Source organism: Lissotriton vulgaris, chromosome 3_1, assembly GCF_964263255.1.
Source record: "Lissotriton vulgaris chromosome 3_1, aLisVul1.2, whole genome shotgun sequence".
NCBI lineage: Eukaryota > Metazoa > Chordata > Amphibia > Caudata > Salamandridae > Lissotriton > Lissotriton vulgaris.
Genome location: NC_141689.1, coordinates 1,705,300,371 through 1,705,318,864, shown reverse-complemented (window position 1 = coordinate 1,705,318,864; position 18,494 = coordinate 1,705,300,371). Strand labels below are relative to the sequence as shown.

Sequence of the window (18,494 nt, the reverse complement as noted above, 5' to 3'; positions counted from 1 at the left end):
CAGCTCAAGAAAGATAATGAGACGGCAAGGTCTATGGGGGCGTTGCAGTTCAGAGGCAACAGAAGAGGCACCCCGTCACGGAGGCCCGGCGGGAGAGGTGGAAACCAACCAGGTACATCACACCAGGTTTTCCAGCAAACGCACCAGGCAGACTCACAGGGACAGCAAGGTCAGCAGAAACAGTCCTGGCAGTACCAACCAAGAGGTCAGTCCTTTCGAGGAAGAAACGGACGTGGCCAGAATAGGAGAGGGGGGCAGCAGCCCTCCTCGAAGTGACTCCACAGAACTCTGGGTGCCCAGCCACAGAAAGGACCCGGGGGGGCACCACGTACCAAGGGGTCGGGACAATCAAAACACCTACGACCACATGACACCAGTGGGAGGAAGATTGCAATTTTACCTCCAGGAATGGAGAGAAATCACATCAGACAAATGGATCCTAAACATCATCCAATTCGGGTATTGCCTGGAATTGGAGAAAAGGCCAACAAGCAGGAAACCAAGGGGAAGACCGCCAGCAGGAGACCAGCTGGCGAGGCTTCAGGAAGAGGTAAAGGAACTTCTGCAAAAGCAGGCCATAGAGCGAGTCCCATTCAAGGAAAGGAACAAGGGAGTCTACTCGACGTACTTCCTGGTACCAAAGGTAGACGACAAGATGAGGCCCATCCTAGACCTGAGGTTCCTCAACAAATTCATAAGAACACAGAAATTCAAAATGACCTCCCTGCAGGAGGTGCTACCGCAACTGCAGGTCGGAGACTTCATGGTCACGATAGACCTCAAGGACGCCTACTTGCACATACCGATGAACAAAAAGCACAAACATATGCTCAGGTTCACAATCGGGGGAGGCCACTACCAGTTCACAACGCTGGCCTTCGGACTCAAATCAGCACCAAGGGTATTCACGAAGTGCCTCGCTGCAGTTGCTGCACACCTACGAAGACAGGGGATACACGTATACCCTTATCTAGACGACTGGTTGGTGAAGGCGAGTTCGTACCAAAGGTGCAAACACCACGCACAGACAGTGACGAGCACGCTCATATACCTGGGGTTCTCCGTCCATTGGGAAAAATCGTCAATGGAACCGGAGCAAGTGAAGACCTTCCTGGGGGCAGTGATCAACACCGTGCAGGCCAAGGTGTTCCCCAGCGAGAAGAGAGCAAGGGCGCTGGTCAAGGAAACTCGCCTCTACCGGAAGGGGCAAGCTCGGACAGCGAGGACGGCGAGCAAGATCATGGGGATGATGGCATCATGCATCCACCTGGTGCCGAATGTGCGGCTACACATGAGACCCATGCAGGAATGGCTCCAGGAACAGTGGTCACAGGCGTCAGGCAGTTGGGAGGATCTTGTGGTGGTGACGCACGCAGTGCAAAGGGAGATGACATGGTGGACCATGGAGAACCTAACAAGGGGAAAGCCTCTAACACCCCCAACTCCGACAGTGACCATCACCACAGACGCATCCCTGAAGGGATGGGGCGCTCACATGGAGGAGCTCAAAGTGAGAGGACTGTGGACGCCAGCAGATGCGACAAAGCATATCAATTACCTAGAATTGAAGACAATCTTCCTTGCACTGAAAGCCTTCCAGACAAGACTGTACAAGCAAAGGGTGTTACTGCAGACAGACAACACCACGGCGATGTTCTACATCAACAAGCAGGGTGGAACACAGTCAACAACGCTTTCAACACTGGCACAGGAGATATGGAGATGGGCCATCCCTCTACAGATAGACCTGCTAGCCATACACCTACCAGGGAAGGAGAACATTCAGGCAGACTGGCTGAGCAGACAGACATCGGCATCCCACGAGTGGGAGCTCAATGCTCAGGAAACGAGGTGGTTATTCAACAGGTGGGGAACGCCATCAGTGGACCTGTTTGCAACACGCCAGAATGCGAAATGCCAGTACTTCGCATCCAGACTACCCGAAAAGGGGTCCCTTGGGAATGCCCTATGGATAGATTGGTCCGGGACATTTGCCTACGCTTTTCCCCCGATACCACTGATACACCGAGTACTGAGCAAGTGCAGAGCGAGCAAGATGACCCTGATACTGGTCGCGCCACAGTGGGCGAGGCAGACATGGTACTCGCAGATCATGGAGATGTCACAGAGTGCACCCCACAGATTCGGCAGAAGAAAGGACCTGCTCTCCATGCAGAACGGAGAGGTGCTGCACCCAGAGCCAGAGACCATGAGCCTAGTAGCATGGCTCCTGAGGACATAGAGTTTGCACATTTGAGACTGCCAGAGAGCACCCTCAGGGTCCTTCGGGAGGCACGGAGGCCGAGCACACGGCGGTGCTATGTCGCAAAATGGAAAAGATACACGATGTGGTGCAAACGTGAACAACTTCACAAGAAAATGAAGAAAGACTCCACAGTGCTGCGATACCTGACACACTTGCTGGACAAAAAACTCAGTTCATCCTCCTTGAGGGTTCACTTAGCGGCTATAGTAGCCTACACAAGGGGTGAGATGGGCAGGAGCTTCTTCACATCCCAGGTTGTCAAGAGGTTCCTGGAAGGAGCGAAGAGGATCGCACCGCCCAAGCGGGTGCCACCACCAGCATGGAACTTGAACGTAGTTCTCACGGAACTCATGAAGGAGCCCTTTGAACCACTGCACAGGGCCTCCTTAAAGATGCTAACCATGAAAACAGCCTTCCTAGTTGCTATAACGTCATTACGCAGGGTAAGCGAACTACAAGCGCTGACGCTACAGGAACCCTACATACAAATACATAGTGATAGGGTTGTGATGAGGACGGACCCACACTTCATGCCGAAGGTGGTCTCCAGGTTCCACATGAACCAGTCCATACAGATACCGAGTTTTTTCCAAAAACCAACCAATAGCGCTGAGCGAGCTCTGCACACCTTAGACGCCAGAAGGGCGGTCATGCATTACATTGAAAGGACAAAGGAGCACAGAAAAACGAAGCAGTTCTTTGTGTCATTCGCCAACAGTTACATGGGCAAAGCAGTAACGAAGAACACTATTGCACGATGGATAGCACAGACGATTCAGCTCTGCCACAACAGGGCAGGACAGGAACTAGACGAGGGAGTGCGTGCACACTCCACTAGGAAGAAGGGGGCCACAATAGCCTTCCTGGCTAACACGCCCATACAAGACATATGCCTGGCGGCAACATGGGCTTCAGTGCACACGTTCACAAAACACTACTGCGTGGATGTGCAGATGAACAAGGAAGCGCAAGTCGGACAAAAGGTGCTCCAGCACATATTCAGACACCAGAACTCATCTTCCACCCAGCCGCCACGGAAATGAGAAACCGCTACAAAATCTATGCACAGCATAGTGAATCCAGAAAGATTCACGCTGCAAAACGAATAGTTTCTTACCTGTCGGTGTAGTTTTGCAGCTTGATGATCTTTCTGGATTCACTAGCGAAGAACCCACCCACCTCCGCCAGAAAGATGAGGCTGGAGAGAAAAGGGGTGGTCAAAAAAAAAAAAAAAAAAAAAAGATGAAGAGATAAAATGGATTTTACATACAAGGCGGTTAAGGAAAAATCACCTACATAGAACATTGCCATCACTTCGGAAACGAAGGAAACACGAAAAAAAGAATCCGAAGATGGCGCCCAGGGATGGGAGCTTCCGCAGGAAGCATGCCGACGTCACCGGAAATACACCCAAGGAAGGGTGACGCCGACGCCCACCTGGGCCACAAAAAAAAAAAAAAAAAAAGAGAGAAAAGACTACGAATCCGGACCCAACCACAAGACCGCGGAATATGCACAGCATAGTGAATCCAGAAAGATCATCAAGCTGCAAAACTACACCGACAGGTAAGAAACTATTCGTTAAAGATTATACACAAGAGAAAAGGATGTCTCCTTGAGTATATTTCCTCCTTTTGTGAAGTACTTCTAGCCACCGTTCCTCCTCTATTCTGTGGAGGCATCTACTTTTGTGAAGTCTTGGCTTAGTAATACATTGGCACCACTAGAGGAAAACTATTGGTGTGAGGTACATACATAATGAAAAAAAAGTGACACTTCATGAAGAAGCTCATGGCATCTTATACACTTTCTTTGTCAAAGAACAATGAAGCATGTGTATGGACAATGAAGCATTCAGTTCTCTATAGTGATGGCATGGCTATCCACGCTAAGTACATTTTGCAATGCCATCTTGAAATGGTATTTAGTCCAATGGGTAAAATCCCATTATGGTCCTATTCCCATCTCTGTGGCAAGGAATCATGCTACAAGCAGAGTCGCACATGAAAGAATGATGCAATGCATGTAATGATCGATCTTGCTAGGGTTCTTTCCCACGCACGTTTGTGTTTGCCCCATTTAACCCGACTCAAGTCCACCACCCTGGTCCTCTCTTAACTCTGTGTGTACTCTTCTGTCTCCACTCCCCATGATGCTGAGTACCTGTTCGCCCATGCCCATCATGCTCATTTGAACCATATTGCCTGCAATATGTCTCACTTGTTGCTAGTGATCCGGCTGCATCACTGCACTGTCGGCATATAACTGACAGTGTGAGTTTCAAGCATAGTCAGCCACCATGTATTAGTTATTAAATACTCAGGACAATGGCGTGCATTGTGGCCCTGCACTATCGGGAATTGTGAGTGCAGGCAACAGAGGAGGAGAAAAACAGAGACCAATGCCGAGTATATGCTGATGTAAACTGGAAGTAGGTGCTTAGATAGTGTGACCAGATTTTCATGTTAAAAAACCGGGACAGGAACCGACATAGACATAGGACAGCATTTCCTATTAGGTCTCAGGTCATCAAATATATATATATATATATATATATATATATATATATATATATATATATATATATATATATATATATATATATATATATATATATATATATATATATATATATATATATATATATATATATATATACATCACAGTTCCCAAGGCCACAATGTACCTACTGCACTCTGGATGAGTGCCTCCATGTCATGTTTGGTGGGTCCACTTTACCTATCATGCTCCAAATCTCCAGAATGAAAATACGGGGCACAGCAGTGCAAATTTATCATCATTTTAATGCAAGCAGATGCGTTTCGGCATTGTCCTTTCTCAATGCTAGTTTAAAACGTATCAACACAGCAGGTGATGCCTTTTAAATACAACAGATGTACTCCCATTGGAGGATTGTTCGTAATACTCGAGGAAGGACTGCTGCTGTTCTGATTGTAATTCAATGGTTTTGGCAGGCATGTCTGGTAGGTTTGGGTTTCATATGACTTCATAGTAATATGTCAGTCTGCCATTTCAGTGCTAAATTCAGTTAAGGCCCCCAGAATGGTAACTTTGTTGGGCTATATGATGAAATTTTAGTTTTTGCCCTAGCCAGTATTCAACGTTAGCCTATCCCACTTAAATGTAGTACACAACTTGTGCTAATCAATAGGATGATTTACAGGTTTTGAGCACTTGCTTCTTTGATCTATGTGTAACCTGCAGATCACAAGTATGAACGCTAGCAACACAACAAGCGGATAAAATGAGCTCTGTCGTGTTGAGGAACAGTACTTGCAGACTTATGAAATGGGTGTAGCAAGTGCTATATTAACAAACATATACTTGGTGTTAGATTCATACATTAAATACACATCATGTTTGAGCAGAGAATGTAGGTTTGATTTGAACTTGAAGCAGATATTGTTACATTTGACTTTTTCATTTAATTTGCTTTTATTGTGCTTTCAAAATGAAAGTTTATGTTTTGAAGAGGGTGGCTACTTCTGTTTGATTGGCTAAGTGGTTCTAAATGCTTGTCGTAATAATTGCTAGCAAAATCGAAACCTTAAAGAGAACACAATCAGAGTCACTATGGTGAATATGAGAAGGATTGACAAGGGTCTAGTGGTTATTGTCTGCCTCCATATTCTGTTTATTTCTGGTCTGTTCTGAGAATGTATATCCAAGGGATTCTTCATCTGGCAGCACAGCAGTAATGAATGCATTTGGAGTGTATGTTACTGTCGCCATGTACAGAGGGGGGCCTGATGCAGCTCTTCTCAGGAGATTTCATTCAAGTAGCCTGACTTTACCATGAGCAGACTTTAAAAGCTCCCAGGTTACATCAATCTCTTTTGCCAGCAAGGAGGTCACATATATAATTTAAGTATTCCTGGAGTTATCCGTCCACATTTTTTCTCTGATCTCACCCGGTGCAAGTGAGCAAGTGAGCAAGTTAAGTCATCTAGCATCAGCAAAACCATGGACGGGGTACCTAGGAAGGTAATATCTGCAAATGTGCGAATTTATGAGTTTTCACTACCTTTTAGATAACACTTTTTCCCAACATCAAAACATTCAGTAAAAATTGACCAGAATTTCAGAGCTGTCCTAGGAATCACAACTCTCATGAATAATCCTGGAGTATTCCGTGAGTTCCGAAACGGTCGAAAATACAGACGAGAAGTACATCTACTGGAGTATTTTCTTTGAGATTTTGTCTCACTATGGCTAAATTAGCAACAAATGTAAGCAATCGGATAAACAGTTTTTTGTTCATAGAAGTGCTTCCTGGAATTCCATCCACCATATGAGGACAAGTTTTAATATTTTTTATGGCCGAAGGCTACAGTAATGGATACTTCACTTGATGGTTTTTCTCAAATAGTTGGATTGTTTAATTTACCGTTCTCTTTAGGTTTTGAAATTCTGTTCCATAGACTTGTAATTGTCCAGAAGGCAGGTACTTTTATGTGTATAGAACAGTCCTCCTGGAACACCCTATACCCCCAAAACCAAAAAAACAAAACGATAATTTCGGATGGTAAAAAATATGGGTCCCCACACATTAGCCCCTAGGCAGCAGAAGGAGACAAATTAATAAAACACTGAGACACTGGTTGCGCTTGTGACTCTAATGAACCATTTATTTACCCAGTCCTGATGTCATGGCAGCCACCATAGCTGCTGATAAACACAGCGTTCAAATATCAAACCCCCATGGCAATATCCGTAGTTGAGATGGCCAATCACCAACATAACAACAGACACGTGATAGGAAATGGTTATTTTTAAAAGGAGAGAATAATGCTAGGGAGGGGCCATATTTGGTTTGAGCAGATTAGGTAACTCCAGTACTTAGTTAAGAAATCCCATCACATTCCTGTGTAGATTTACCATTTGCAGCTTATCGCTGATTTCCTTTATTCATCCAATTGGATTCCCTGAAGGAAAAAATGCATGTGCAGTGTACATGTGAGACAGGACCAGGCTAAGTGTTCAATAGCCACCAGACCCAAGCCTTCTTTAAGGTACATTTTTTCAAAAAACCTGATTTTTGCCCACTACCATGTTTTAAAGTAAACTATTATCTGGAGAAAGAATGTGGAAATAACACATTTTTCCTCTGCAGAACATGTTACTTCAAACAGCAGCTAGGAGTTTGCAACACATTTGTGACCATATCATGAAAAACAAATAGTTTCGCCTAATTTACATTTCACAGTACCAATTTGTAGGCAGTATTTTTATAGTAATCTAAACAGTACATTCATAGGATTCATTACAGTTTGTAAAGGCTTTCCAATTTCTTTTGGAGTGTGGTATGTGCTTGGAACGCAATTAAGGTTGTGTTCTCACAATACACCTTAGGTTGGATCTACCACCTTCTTAGTTGACCTAAGTATCACTGCTCCTATCTTTTTCTACGTGTTTCTTGATATGTTGTAACTTGATCAGAAAGCCCTGGATTTTCATTAGGATGTGTTTGGGAAACAGAAGGGGCAAGTCTGTTCTGACTGGTGGTATAATTAGAAAGTGTTTATTATCAGGAAAGGTGGTGATACTCCGACTTGATTCTTTTTAGGCAACAGGGTTGCTCTTTGAGCAGAGTTCATACAAATGCTGATAATAGTGGTGTAGCAGCACATCATAGCTAGTTATTAAAGATATAATCAATTTTAGGTACTGTGCATAACCTTTTAGTAATACTACCAAGGATTTGTTCTGGTTCCATCCACAAAACCACCGCAAAGTCCCTACGTGTATTAAAACGAAAAAGTATACATTCATTTGAGAGTCCGTATCCTTGCATTATATGTAATTTTACAGTGATCTCCTAAAATTCTTGAAAGGATATGTTTTCACCACGGAAAGTTCTAATTGATATTATCTTTTTAATGTGATAAATGAATATCTTGGAAAGAGATGAAGACGGTACGATAAATACATTTATGTGTGTAAATTAAATACGTTTGCAAACTCAGGGAAGCAAGTGTTACAAAAAATACCTAAGGCTCCGAGTTCTATCATGTACTTAATAGAAGATAATATGGATTTAGTTAATAGCACATAAAATCACAAATTCACAGATGCCCAATATTTCATTAGAATGCTATAATACCAAAACATTTTCTTTTTACTGTATTATATAGACATTGACTGGAGGATTAAAGTGAAAAACTATTCCAGGGTTGCCATGTCACGGACTTCTAAGCAAAGAGAGGCACCTAACCAAAGGTGGGCTGATGCATGTACCCATTTATACAAATATGTAATTCTTATAAACACTGATCGGAAAGTGATACATAGTTTTAATTACTTAGTAATTGTCTGATACATGAGCTAGTTTGTAATTAGCAATACTGTGCTCGTTACCATCTCCAATATACATGAGTAATGGTCAGTGCATACGCAGGTCGTAAACCGAGTCACAAGCCAAATGTTTCATGTTGTTAAACCTATGGGATTTGTTTGGGAGGAGCACTGCTTAAATTGACGTTAGTGTTGTGAGGAATATATTTCTGTTACAATCATTAACAGAAAAATGTAGCTACTTGTCTTAACTTAGGCACTCAAATATTGCTCTAATCACACTGTCAGTAATGGCATTACACCACATATTCAATTCCCTGGATTCAAAACACTCCTGCAGTTTTCTTTTTAGAAATGTGTTATTCCAGTTACCTTCGCACATCTCTTAAACCTTGCTACTGTACCCCAATGCCTGCCTGATGAGGCTCCCCTACTTATAGACATGCAATTTCACCTGTTAGCTATTACCTCTCTGTGTCCTGTCTCCCCCATGCAACTTTATCAGGCCACTTCTGCCTCATGCTCGATTGTCGACCTCCAGATTACAGTAGCGGCCAATGTGGATAGAGAGGAGGGCAGGAGGGGTATGTGGAGACGGATTGACGGATGACAGAAACAAATAAAGTAAATGGTAGAAAAACACTTACCTGCCGCATCACCGCATTGTCCCCGCCTCCACTGCAGGCACACGCTCCCAGAGTCCTCTGTGAGCAGTCCTAACTCTGCTTTCATGCTGCTGAAAGCAAAGTCAGGATTTGCCTGAGCGCCGATGACTTGCGCTCCCAGTTAGAATGGGAGCCTATGCCAACTCTCTCCAACCAGGCATGGCAGCTCATGTTGGAGAGAGCTTCAGTGCGCATGGCGGTATGGCTGGCCTCAGACCGGTATGCGCACTGAATAGCAGTGCAAAACACTCCTCTACCAGACTATCATCCCCTTGGACCGGCCTCAAGCCTCAGCTCCAGAGCAAAAATATAAGAATAATAAACAAGGGTTTATTATTGCTTTTTTTTTTTTTTTTTTTGCTGCCGGCAGGTGGGGCGTTATTCCTCCGCCATAGCACAAGAGCCGCTCCTGCCAGAATATTGTGGAGTTGAGTATAGAAAATGTAGACTTTCTTACCTGTCAATATATATATTTTTTATAAAATTTATGCCTGGATATTTTGTCCTACGTATATTCCGGGGTCGATATTTAGGGTGCAAAGCTCATGTTCGTTTTGGAATGAATTATTTTTTTATATTCTCTACACCCCTGTCTTCACTATCAAATGCATTGCTTTTTTATAAGCATGCAAATGTTTACAATTGTAACAATAGAATTCCCGACGTTAGAAGCCGCCTTCCCCACCTTGACCGGTGACCTCCCTGAGAAGTTTCATGAAAAGCTCCACTATAACTTCAATCCTTTTCTTTTGAAGCAACAAAGTGATGTCTCCTCTGAATAGATTGCTGTGCTGCCTTTGACGGAATTTTCCAATTTATAATGTTACTTAACTGTATTGAACTATGGAGTTTAGAATGCATGTGCGTGCTTTCCAAACAGTTCTCAATTTACTCTGACTGTTGATGATTGAAAAATCGAAGGAGAAGCTGACAAAAAAGCAAAAGGTCACACAACTTTCAGAATAAACATTTCTGCACCAAAAATGTTTTCATTTTATTCAGACTGATTGTCGCAGCACTAGAAATATCTTGCATCGAGAAACAGAAAGCTTGCTTATTTTATTTCTCGCATTCTTACTTACATTGTTTCTCTCCATTTTGTTCTATTTCTCCTTTCCTTTGAACCTGCTGTTTCGTATTCCTCTCTCATTTCACTTTTGTGGTGATTGCGTTTCCATTTGAATTTTGTGCTAATGTGTTAGGCTACTTACTGCATTTATAAATGCGAGCTTTCATAGAATCTCTTTTTGAGCTGGCAGCATAGTTTTCTCATCTATTAGACATCCAGAAAAAAACCTTTTACCTTTTGTAAATGCGTACAAAAAATAAACATTGTTTGCGATTGGTTAGCAACAACATCCCAAGGTCAGTACAAAAGCCATAAAGAAGATAAACCCTTATCGGATCTAGTAGTGTCAGTGGAATGTCAATTGTGAAGCACGGAATAAAGTTGAAAAATATGGAGGTGTCCTTAAGAATGTAAGTGCTTTAAAATATTTCTTCTTCGCAAAGACCCCTCTATTCAAGTAGGGCATTGAACATGAGTCTATGTGGGAACAGCAGTCTCTCTGCAAGTTGAATGATTTTATGTTAGCAGCTTTTATTAGGCCAGATTTAACAGCACAGCTGTCCGCAAGCACTATTGTTAACAATTCTTCTAAATATACTTCAGAATGGGCATCCTGCTGCCACACGCACCTAGAGAGCCAGGTGCATATAGGTGCACAATCCAGTTGCTTGACGCAAAACAAGCACTGGCTAAACAATATCTGTCTTTAAAGTGGTAATGCATGAAAAGACACACATGCACTAATGCAGTTTGAAGGCCTTAACATATTAAGGTTCAGTATTATTGGCTTTGCCAGTGGATGTTTAAATTGTGATGCAGCCTGACGCTAGTTGAGGAGTCTCAGCATAGCTCTGTGTGCACAGATTCCTAGGTTTTGCTGAACTTTAAAATGACTAACTCAACTAATAGAATGGCTCCTTGTAGCACATGGTCTTTTGGTGCACTGCCTGAGCTTGCAGGTCTTGGAGCCAAATATTACAGATATAGTGAGTTAATATTGGACTGACTTATTGGGCAATCAGAAAATTCCCGATGGGCTGCTCCGACAGATCAATGTGTGGGCAGGTAATTAGCAGTTTGGGGGTCTGTTTTATTGCTAGATGGGCTGGTGTTTACTGATGATTTCCCGGATATCACCACAAACATTGCCTGCAGCAAGCACGAATGCATGCAGTATTTCATACCTTGCGAATTACACATACAGTGTGTTTTTAACAGTTCACGACTGACCTGATTTGGAAATGTGGGCCACGTTTTTAGCTAACTTGTTTGCATGCAAATGTGAATGATGTCCCTGACTCTGCATTCAACACATAGATTTGCTGGTTAAGATTCATTAATGATACACAGAAAGAACCACATATTTAATAAAATAATAAAAAATATAAGTAATTAATTTGAATAAAAAAGTTCAGACTGAAAATGTATAATTAGAGAAACATTTAAACTTAGCCTCCCTTCCAACAATTGCTTCTAGCAAGGTGCCACTGTAGGAGCTGGAAGCTACATCATATATATGAGATACCACTACCCTTCAACCTGTGAAGTCCCTTTGACAATATAGTCATGAAGAGGGGAAATAAAGATTGTTCAACGCCACAAGCTGTCTGACATTTTTTGCTCACAGTTCCCCCACTTCATTTATTTATAAGTTTTATATAGCGCTAGCTATCATTTTCACATAACCTCTGTGTGTGGTGGGTACTCAATGTAATACTCAAATGTGAAATGTTGTGGCTAGGTCATACACTGCTCGGATATCATTACTAATAAAAAAAAAGAATTCGCTAGTGACCAAAATGGCATGTACATTTACTGTTCTCGAAACTTCTCTCGATCAAGTAAGATTTCAATATTTCTTACTTTTCTTGATGAGAGGATCTATTTGATTAAGATTAGGCTCTTGAAGCAGCCGCAAGTAAACTATTTCAGTTTAGTTAACTTTCTCTCACTGTTCATAACTGTGCACATTTCTGTAGCAGTTGTTTATGATCTGGCTTGACAGTGCAGCTGAGGATAGACAATTCTGTGAGCAGTACTAGATAGGGGCTTTAACTCTGTCCACATGTTGTAAACCAGGAGTACATGTTTTGATTGGGCAGAAGTCGTTTGCTTCCACAGAAAAGTCCCACCTTGTACGCAGTTGCGGGGAATGAGATTTTGATATCAATTTATGATTATGATAAATTTAATAAAGAATCCCATTCATCTGTTTTGGACCGCTCGTATCTGTCATTGAGGAAAGGACCACCCCCACATTGGTCAGACAAACCCCATTAATTGACGCCACTCTGAAGAACCACTTACAACTGATGAAGTTTTAAGAGTTTATATAAGGTTGAATTTAAATGCGTTACAATCCACTCAGGATAAGATCTCAAAGTATACAAAATACAAAATCAATTAAAATATCAGTCGCTTTAAGCTTCGGTGTGAAGTGGTTCCCTCTGCGTCATCTGCAGTAAGACAAAAACAATAATCGAGTTAAAACTGTCCCTACTCTATGCTATGTGACAACCCTACTTCGCAAGTTTCTTCCCTAAAAAGGTGTCAGCAGTTTGACTTCCAAAGAAGTTCAAACTCTCTTTAGCCTCTAAAGGAAATCTTAAGTTTCAAAAGCAGTACCCTATCTGCCTACCCATCCGCTCTCTAAAGGGTCCTCGGCCTACTGCTCCCTTGCGCTCTGATGTTTCAGCGCATCTGCTCAAGGCATCTACCCTTGCCTTTGCCTTTGCAATTCGTCTCGCTGTTCCTAATCTCCCAATTGCTACGCTGATGGTTCTTCCCTGATTGCTCTCTCCTCCCCGGGGTGCTGTCCCTAAAATACACAATCACCGTGTGGGTGGAACGCCCCTTGACGCCCACCACGGACTTTCCCCGATGATGTCAACTTCCTGCTTCTTCCATTGGTCCACTCCTTGCGTCGTCCGTTAAGTTGACCCTTCTCCTTTGGATGTCATCTTCATCATTTCATCGTCGACATTTATCGATTCTTTCAGATCATGTAACATAGAAACTTAGACAAGGCCTTAACTCTATGTCTCTTAACTTGACCCTGCTAGGTCCTGTGAATGGTCTTGTCAAAACATAGTCTACATTCAAAGTGTCTCTCCTCACGTTCGAGCAATAAGCTCCGTCCGGCATTGTCACCTTAAATCTAACAAGTGCTAGACTTCTCGGCTCTCATGTCCACTTCAAGCTATTTACGACCTTCACAAGCCCTCTAAATTACATTCATGTGACTATGCTCCTTCGAACTCTTGGTCAGCTAGGTTACAAACACAAATGACCTAAACTCTTCCAGCATTCCTACAGAAACCCTCTACACAGCATAACCTTTAGCATACATTTTATATATTCGTACTTCAGCAAAAACCCTAGTTATACATAAATACATTCTACATCAAATATAAGTAATACATAGAATACGACTGTATAGAATATAACTTATGCATTTTCCTTGGTTACATCTTTATGTGAGTTCTCTTATACATTTATCCACGTTTCTCCACGTTTACGTCTTTCCACGTTACATTTCTCGCCGCTTCTCCAATTTAAAGTTACACACGTTTAAAGTTACACACGTACACGAATTCTACTGTGCACGTTCGATATTTCCTAAGCATTTCTACACATTTCTATATATATACCCATCATGTATACGGGTCTTCTAAATCTAATGCATTTTAACATGTGAATACATTTACATTTCCTATACCATGTTATCACATTCATTGGCCTTTATACTATAGTCGCCAACTTTACATTACGATATACGTTTCATTCCTACGTTTATAACATATACGTCTAGATATGGTTACTATGTACTTTGCATTCAAATTGCGCTCTCTCAGTTCCCCCCTTTGATGACTTTTAGGAGTCATCACTAAAAGCAATTTGAATACATCACTTATACCGAACTAGTTACATCAGTTCCTCTTTTTATCGATTCAAGTGTTCTCAGACTCTTATACTGTTGATCTTGTAGAACAGCTAGTCTCCTTTCTTGGTCTCTCATCGATCTTCGTAACTGGTTCGACCTATACCATTTATACAATTTTACTAATCCTAATAATGAAATTATACAGATTAATACTATTAATACAGGCTTTAAAATATACCAAACTATATTTTGCCCTAGATTAGCAAACCAACTTCCAACCTTTCCCACTCCATTTCCTACTTTTTCCCAAACATTTATTTTTGATAAATCTTCAATTTCTTGATGAATCTGTGTAATGTTCTGTATGACTTTCTCAAGTGGTTTTGAATTATCAGGAATATAAGTACAACATTCCTGAACTTTCAAAGCTTTACAAACTCCGCCTTCTTTTGCTAATATTACATCTAAAGCAAGTCTGTTCTGTAAAACCATTGCTCTAATCGACTGCATTTCACCCTCTACTAACATCAATGATCTTGCAGTGCTGGCAGACAATCTATCCACGACTGTCGCTAACCTTCTAATCTTAACATCGTTAAGAATCAAACCTAACAACGGAAACATCGCTCCAAATACATCTCCTACTACTTCTGCATCTCCTACTTCCCTTTTCGTTCTCCTCGAAGACTTTCCTTCTATGATCGCCAAATCCTTTGCATGATATATTTTGGGGAAGACAATTGCCAAGTAACACGAACCATACCAATTATCTGGAAGTTTTACATAGGCATTTCTCCCACATACAAAATACACATTCGGAATAGCTTGCATCCCTTTCATAAAATCCTTCGTGTAGTGCTCTAACCTAAAAGAGTGCTCACAACTAACTTCACCTACAAATTCACTCTCATAATACGTTTTGCTTCGAGTTAAACATAACTTTCCCTTCTGCGTTCTATCCAATGCTATTGGACCATTACTACCTTTCTTTTTATGTGCCTTCTCTTCTTCGGTCCAGTCTATTTTCCATTGTCCTGACATTTTTAGAATCTTCTGCCGTCTGCATCGATCATCTACTTGTGCTATAAACCTTTTCTCTACGTCTGAAACTTTACAAGTCAGATTATTTCTACGTGCATACGATGTATCTAATGTATCCCAAGGAAGAAAGAATTTGGCTAGTCTATCTTCCTTTTTGTAGTAGTCCCACTTATTCATTTGCTTATAATTCGGAACTTCAGGCAGTACCGAATCATAATTTGAAAAGTAGTACTCAAACCCTTCTCTTCCATAAAATATACTAAGCAGTAAACTACATGTTATCCCATAAGTCAATGGGAGATGGTGATATCTAATGCCTTCGTCTACAGAAGCCGGCAATTGCATACAAACGTAGCAATCTTTTGCCTCCATGGCATCGATATATTCGTACAATAATTTGGCATATGCATTTGACCTAAAGTTTCCCTGTGACTCATCTATGTGTAATCTACGAGCTTCACCTGCAAGTAACGCTTTTTCACGTGTAACAATGCTCTCCTCCTTCTTCCCCACGAGAGCAGGTTTCAAAGTCGTTACAATTTTTACATTTGCTATTCTTTTATCATTCTCATGTCCTGTCATGTAAGATATCGTTACTACTATGATTATGAGAAATATCACTATTGCTATAAGTGTACCTACTATACATCTAGCTTTTCTGTTTGGGTTGCCGTTCTCCATGTTATCAAAACAGCGTACCTCGTTCTCTAGCGAAAGTTCTCTTTCCAGTCTTTGGTTGCTTGTTTGCTTTCACAGTCTTTTAAAGTGCTTTTTATTAACAGGTATCTTTCGCAACAATGTCTTTTTCTCTTCTTAGCAGCAGACAACCCTAGCCCTTCTCCGTCCTCTAAATGTAATCCCTAATTTTATTCTTCATTCCACTCGGCGCTAGGTTATCTTCTTCTTTATAACATAAGTACAAAAAGTCTTTTATGCATCAACAATTATTTTCGGACCTGCAGCTTTCACAACAATAATTAATAGTTCAAAGCGAATAACTTTTTCTTCTTCTTCTGTCATTTGCTGACCAACTGTTGGAAATTGTAATCTTTTTAGCACTAGATCTTGAATTTTACTCAAACGTGGGGGTATGGGAAGTGTGAAAGTCAGTAACCCCTCAGTCTCGAGTCCAGGCGCCAACATCCATATCTCCACTGTCACAACTGGATCGAGAGTGGTTACTTTCACGCTCTTCACTCTCCCAGATTTCTGTCCCCAATACATCTGCTAGATAAGTCCACTCTGGGGTGGCGTACCTTCTGCAGGGCACACGTACCCTTCTTGATCTCCGTGGACTCTCAGTTCCTGAATCTGTCGTTTCTTCCTCCTGGTCCGCTTCTTCAGCGATCGGGGCAAGAGTTCTTTTCTTTTTCCTTTCCGAACTTGGCCTTTTCCTTCTCTCCGGCCAACTGGCTTCGTTGCTTTCCGTCTTTCCGCTCCTTGTTCCAGGACCTGTCTCTTGGTCACTCTCAGTCTGCTCGATATCTGTGTCGGATTCCCAATTACTTTCTTCCCCTGAGGCAACTTCGGTCCCACTCGTGTCCTGACCTTCGTCGCCCTGTTCCAACACAGTTTCAGCTTCTTCGATCACCTCCACAGCTTGGCTTTCCCCCTCTATGGCTTCTCCGCTTCCCGCCGGATTCTCATCCGAGAGAGGAGCTGTGTCTTCTGGAGGTGTTGGCACTCTTCGGGTGTGTGAGGCATGTATCCAGTTTGGCAGACCTCCACACTTCACTGCGGTATTCGTTACAAGTATGACTTGAAACGGTCCTCGCCAACGCACGTCTAAGCAGTTCTTCCTGACATGTTTCTTCACCAGGACCCAGTCTCCTGGACTCAGGTCATGGCACAAGTCTTGTACTGATGGAACCTCTGCAGCCTGGACCTGGAGGGACACAGAATTTACGGCATCAGATAGTCCCTTGCAGTAGTCCAAGATCAAATCGTCTGTGATGTTCACTAGCGCTGCAGTCGGAACCGATGGCAATCTCATAGCTCTCCCCATTAGCACTTCATGTGGAGAGAGGCCTGTTCTTCTATCAGGTGTGCTACGTATACTCATGAGAACTACTGGAAGTGCGTCTGGCCAACTCAGGGATGTCGATGAACAAACTTTAGCCAGTCTGGACTTGATAGTACTGTTAATTTGCTCTACGATCCCTGAAGCTTCTGGTCGATAGCTGCAGTGTAACTTCTGATCGATATTCAAAGCTGAACACAGCATCTTCACCACTTCGCTATTGAAATGAGTTCCTCTGTCCGATTCCAAAGAGGATGGCACCCCAAACCTCGGTATCAGCTCTCTAAGTAACAATTTTGCTACTGTAAGTGTATCGCACCTACGTGTAGGGTAAGCCTCAACCCATCTAGAAAATATGCAAACAATCACTAGCACGTATCTGAGTCTGTTGCATGGAGGCATTTCTATGAAGTCAATCTGCATCCTATTGAAAGGCCCCCCAGACCTTCCTATGTGACTCAAGGTAACTGGTGTTCTCTTTCCCACATTTAGTTGCTGACAGATCGTACATCGCTGACACACTGCTTCTGCCGCTACTCTAAATTTAGGGTTAAACCACGTTTGTCTGAATACTCTCACCATAGCATCTCTTCCTATGTGTGCTGATCCATGCAATTTCCTTGCCATTGGACTAATGAGTTCATTTGGTAATACTGCCCTTCCGTCGGCAGAAACCCAAAAGTTCATCTCACTTTTTTCGCACCCTGCTGTTTCCCAGCCCTTTTTCTCATCATCTGGTGCATTTTCCTGTACTGCTCTCAATTCATCCCACGTATCCACCGTGTCTAACAACATGGTCAATTCAGTTCTTTCCTGGATTCCCCCCACTTTTGCATCAGTGTGAGAATATCCCTGCTCTGCGCAGTAACGCGCTACTTCATCTGCATATTTATTTCCTAGTGATACAAAATCCGTATTTTTGGTATGTGCTACACATTTGACCACAGCTATGGCCATAGGTTTCTGCAAAGCCTCTAACAGAAGTTTCACGAATTCTCCATTCCTAATAGGAGAACCCGAGGAGGTCATGTAACCTCTTTGAGACCACAACTGCCCGTAATCATGAACTACGCCGAAACCATACTGACTATCAGTGTATATGGTGACTCGGAGTCTTTCGCCTGCTAAGCAAGCACGAGTCAAAGCCACAATTTCAGCTACCTGTGCGGAGTGTACTCCTTCCAGGCAAGCGGCTTCTATAACTCTGGTAATCGTGCATACTGCATAAGCTGCTC

At 42.4% G+C, this 18,494-nt stretch overlaps 1 protein-coding gene across 2 annotated transcripts in view; it reads left to right on the top strand.

Annotated features, from left to right (window-relative positions):
• Positions 1 to 18,494, top strand: part of PCDH10 (protocadherin 10) — a 72,598-nt gene that overhangs the window by 42,225 nt on the left and 11,879 nt on the right. The window contains exon 5 of one of the 2 annotated variants that reach the window (XM_086962157.1): positions 8,422 to 8,506. The exons of the other annotated variant lie outside the window; for it this stretch is intronic. Coding sequence (XP_086818283.1) covers positions 8,422 to 8,506 — 85 coding nt within the window. The remainder of the gene's footprint in view (positions 1 to 8,421; positions 8,507 to 18,494) is intronic. 2 annotated transcript variants of the gene reach the window in all.